Genomic DNA, 4,526 nt, shown 5'->3' with positions numbered 1-4,526 from the left:
ACATAATATACTATTAATATCACCAAATTATTTAGTACTACTTAAATATGGTATCTATAAAAGGTATGCAGCACTCATGTAGACAGAACAATTCCAAGGAAAAAAAAAAATCTTTTTCTTTTGCCAACTTTTGACGCAAATTTCATTAATTTAAGAGAAAAAGTTTATGACCAAATAGTATGAGCAAGTTAGGAATACAGTAACCAGGAAGCTAAGGTTCATACAATATATGATCGCGTTTTCTCAATTCAGAACTCACAACGTCTAAATTCTGAATACTCTATGGTGTGTGTAAGCATCATATTTGGGTGCAAGCACTCTTCTTCGAGATCACTTATAATCTCCGCTCTGATAATTATAGGATCCCTTATCGTTTTAAAGATAGTATGTTACTTTCTTTGTCAGTGGCGAAAGAGAAGACAATCTCACATCAATCATTCGGATTCTGGTGCAGGAAGGGTATCACAGTTGCAGCCACAACAAAGCCAGCAACAGTGTTAGAGGACTTGAACAGACGATCCGAAACTCAGCTAATGAACTTGCCTTGCCACAATTTTATCTTGTTTTGTAGCTTAGCAACTTCTCCCATTCTATAATGTTTACTTTCTACAATGAAGAATGTCACAAGGCATACATTTTTCAGTTTTTTCATTAATGTTTGTGTTGTCTCTTAATATAAATGGGGTCGTTTACTCTGATACTATGTTGAATTGTCTTTAAAAGCTTTAAATTACAACAACATAATTCCCAATGAAATCCCACATATGGGTTTGAGGAGGGTTGAGTCCAAAGTGAACTCAGGATTTGAAGACTTTGGATGCATCAGGTCTCGCATGTGGTTCCTCTACCTTGTACCAGCAGTACAAGAGCACTCCTATGCTCCTCATGGATGCTGTTAATTTTATCCTAATTTTCTGTCAGTTTCTCAAGATAGATATACATATATATATATATACACATGATCTTTTAAAAAGTTAATCGGTGCACGTACAACTCCACTGATAAAGGTGGGCCCCTCTGGGTAGAGTGTACACAAGGCTTATCACAACCTCGTGGAGGTAGAGAGGTTGTTTCTTGGGAGTAAGCAAAATATTAACTCCCCAGAGAAGTTATTGGTTATGGATTTAGTACAATGTGCTACAACTCAGCCCCCTGGTATAGAGAGGAATTAAAAATGGTAAAAATAGGAAAAAGTAGGATTACATAGTAAATTTAGATATTACAATTCAAATTAAAAGAAAGATTAACTATAAAAAGAGTAGTAGAATATTTATTTACTTGCTAGTTGCTATGTTGCTGGATCTCTCAATGTTGAAAACAGGGCGAGTCTGTACTTATATATCGTCACAATTAAAATCTTGAATCCGTCTCTGGTTAGAAACAACGCATCTTGCAAGAAAAACAATAAATAAAAAGGGGTGTCTACATTTAAGCGATTTCAAAATATTCGCAAGCATTCTGTGAAGAACCTTTGCCCTTATCACTAATGCTAGTGCGTCTCACACGCCACATCTTGATTACTCCATCAAGACTTCCAGTGCAAACGGTGCAACCATCTTCATTCTCCTCGTTTACTAGTCTAGGGAACGCGGCAACACACCTAATAGGCCCTCTATGGCCTTGCAAAATAGCTACACAAACATGTTGACAATCTTGTTGCTCCCTAAACCACACTCTACATGTTGAATCAGCTGAACCACTAACCACATAATTAGCCATACTAGCCAAACACATAACAGCATGTGTATGTCCAAGAAGTGCACCTCCATATTGTAATTGCCCTGAAAACCAACCTTTTAGCCAATAATGAATGTAACCATCACTACATCCTCCATAAAGTACCCCACCATCACTAGTTAAGGCTAATGTCTTAACTGGTGAACATTTTGCTGGTAAGGTAACAGTGAGGGAATGTGGCCTATCACCACTACAGAAATTACGACGCCACACACGAACCGTGGCATCATCTGAAGCAGTATAGAGTACACCATCATCACCAACAACAATATCGTTTATCGGATCGTTATGAGCTTGGATTGTTTCTATGCATTTGAGGTCCGAAATTCTCCATACTTTAACTGTTTTATCAAGGGAAGCTGAATAGAGAATGTCATCTGATATGTTAATTGCTAGTGATGATATTGGTCCCATATGCTTCATCTGTCATAATTCATTGAAATGCATTAATATTTATAGCTATATAGTAGAAGATAATATAATGAACTATTTTTGTTAGACAAAAAACTCAAGGCTTCAAAAATGCATTAAATTAGATGCCTACAGTGCTTTAATCAGAAAGCTGTAGTTGCATATGTAATAATAAATATGCTACCAACCAACATCACAACAGTTGTGGTGCACTGGTGAGACTGCTTCACCCTTAATCAGAGGTTTCGGATTCGAGCCCTAGATATCAAAAAATTCATGTTGGGAGTGTTACCCTCCGAATGAATCCTGCAGTATGCGATACAGAGGCTCTAATGTGTACTCCGAACACCGGATGGAAAACCAATAAAATAAAAATAAGTATGCTACCAGAACTGTCCAAATCAGTGTTTAGTTAGCTGCAACTAATTCAGTACTAGAAATGTCCAAAGCAATAGTGGATTCAACTTTTTTTTTTTGAACTCAAACCAAATACAGATATTCTGAATAGATAGCTACCTAATGACATAAAGTTTTGCACCAGCTGAGGAGTTTTTCTTGGAATATAAGCTTTAAAATTGAAAAAGATACTTTAACTGATTTCCAAAAGGCTCAATACATAGTCTACGATATATTATTTAGATACTTGAATTAAGTCTTGTTCTAATCGAACACCTCAACATTTAATAAAGTGGTTCAATTAGACACTTTCGATTCAAATTTCTGGAACATATTTTCATTCAAATTCTATAAGTTTAATTAAATAAACCACATAAATTATGTCATCTCTTTTAGTTATACCGATCAACCTCAAGTAGAAAATGTCTAGGGTTTTACATTTCATTGAGACAAATGCGTATATAATTAATAGAAATAACATATTTTATATGGTAAATTTAACTATCTAATAGACCAATTAATAACCTTGTCAGTTCGCGTGAAATACATTCGAACTAATTTGTATTTATGTAATATGAAACGTGTGTCAACTTGTTTAACTTTATACAGATTTAAATGTCAATTTATACACACTCAAATTTTAAAAAATATAAATACCAACTAAGATCAAATTGAAGCGTACTTTGCTAGATAGAATCATATCACATACAAACCAAAAAAGTTGTTATATGCATAATGAAATTGCTACAGCATGTTACTCCAGCAGAGTATTACATATGACATCTTACAGTACTGTAACATTAATGTACGCATTTACTTTCAACTACTATTTTTCGATTCATACTATCTTTCTTTTAAGATTTTCGCGAAAAAAAAAAATTAAATATAGAAAACTATAATGTTAAATAATTGAGGATGAAAATTACCATTTTTTCTCTACCGGAGATGTAGCTTCGAACATAACTCCCAACCTTCGGAATAGTTGCAACCCTTACATGCTTGATTACACCTTCCCAAGTCCTACGCCAAACTCGAATCTTACAATCACCATAGGCTGCGTAAATCATGTCATTAGACACTTGTAACGACACCACCATGGACGATGCCCTCGTCTTAAGATGATCACACTCAGTAAACTCAGGCAACTTCCACACGCGTATCAGATTAGCTTGAGACCCCGTGTAGACAAGACCGTTGGATACAGCAACGGACAAGATCTGTCCGTCCTTTTTCAGGACAGAGGAAATGCACCTGTAACTCGTTTGATGAAAATCCGGATGATCATCACCATCTACTGATTTTGTTGATGGATTGTTTAGTGTGAACGAAAGACGCGGTGTTGAAGGTTGAGAGTATGTATTGGAAGGGAGTGCAGAAGTGCTTATACGAGGCGGAGTATAAGGAAGTTGTTCGGAGAAATTCAATGGCTCTTTAGTTGATATGCTTCGCAAGAAGCTGTTGTTGTGATGATGATTATTATTATTATTATTATTAGGACGTATGGCGAAAGATGGAGCTGAAGAAGATAGTGAATTAGGAGGCTCAAGGTCTATTGGTGAAGCCATTGCTAGGTAGTATCTACAAAGACAGGAAGAAATATGCTATAATGAAGAGTTGAAGATTATGATGTAATGTAGTGTTTTTAATGAGTTTTAATGCTCTCACCTATCAACAACCCCACAAAGTGGATCCGGCTTCCCTTAATTACCCCTTCCATCCATTTCGTCAAGTGTACCTCTAGATAAGTGACACATCTCTTATTCAAAATTTAAAGGTCAAAATTATATTATATTAATAACTATCATAATCATAGTTAAGTCAACTAATTTTAGAAACTACTCTCTATATTTGATAAAAATTGCAATGTATTCCATACAAAATTAAATATTTATTAATATCATTAATTTCATCTTATATTTTTACATTTAAATATTAAAGCTTATGATATTTAAGGTGAGAATCAACTAAATAATTTTATGTAC

General features: G+C 34.9%; 1 protein-coding gene across 1 annotated transcript; it reads right to left on the bottom strand.

The window, feature by feature from the left end:
- Nucleotides 1–1,243: 1,243 nt before the first annotated feature.
- LOC107005814 (protein JINGUBANG-like) lies at nucleotides 1,244–4,140 on the bottom strand. The gene is made up of 2 exons (XM_015204467.2): nucleotides 3,471–4,140; nucleotides 1,244–2,160 (listed from the first exon to the last, which is right to left on the bottom strand). Exons 1-2 carry the CDS (start codon nucleotides 4,107–4,109, stop codon nucleotides 1,429–1,431), a joined length of 1,371 nt encoding a protein of 456 aa, XP_015059953.1. The 5' UTR covers nucleotides 4,110–4,140; the 3' UTR covers nucleotides 1,244–1,428.
- Between the last annotated feature and the right edge of the window lie 386 nt (nucleotides 4,141–4,526).

The sequence above is a fragment of the Solanum pennellii genome, chromosome 12, assembly GCF_001406875.1.
Source record: "Solanum pennellii chromosome 12, SPENNV200".
In the NCBI taxonomy this organism is placed as follows: domain Eukaryota; kingdom Viridiplantae; phylum Streptophyta; class Magnoliopsida; order Solanales; family Solanaceae; genus Solanum; species Solanum pennellii.
Note: the sequence above shows the minus strand (reverse complement) of the source record. Positions and strands in the feature narration are given on the sequence as shown.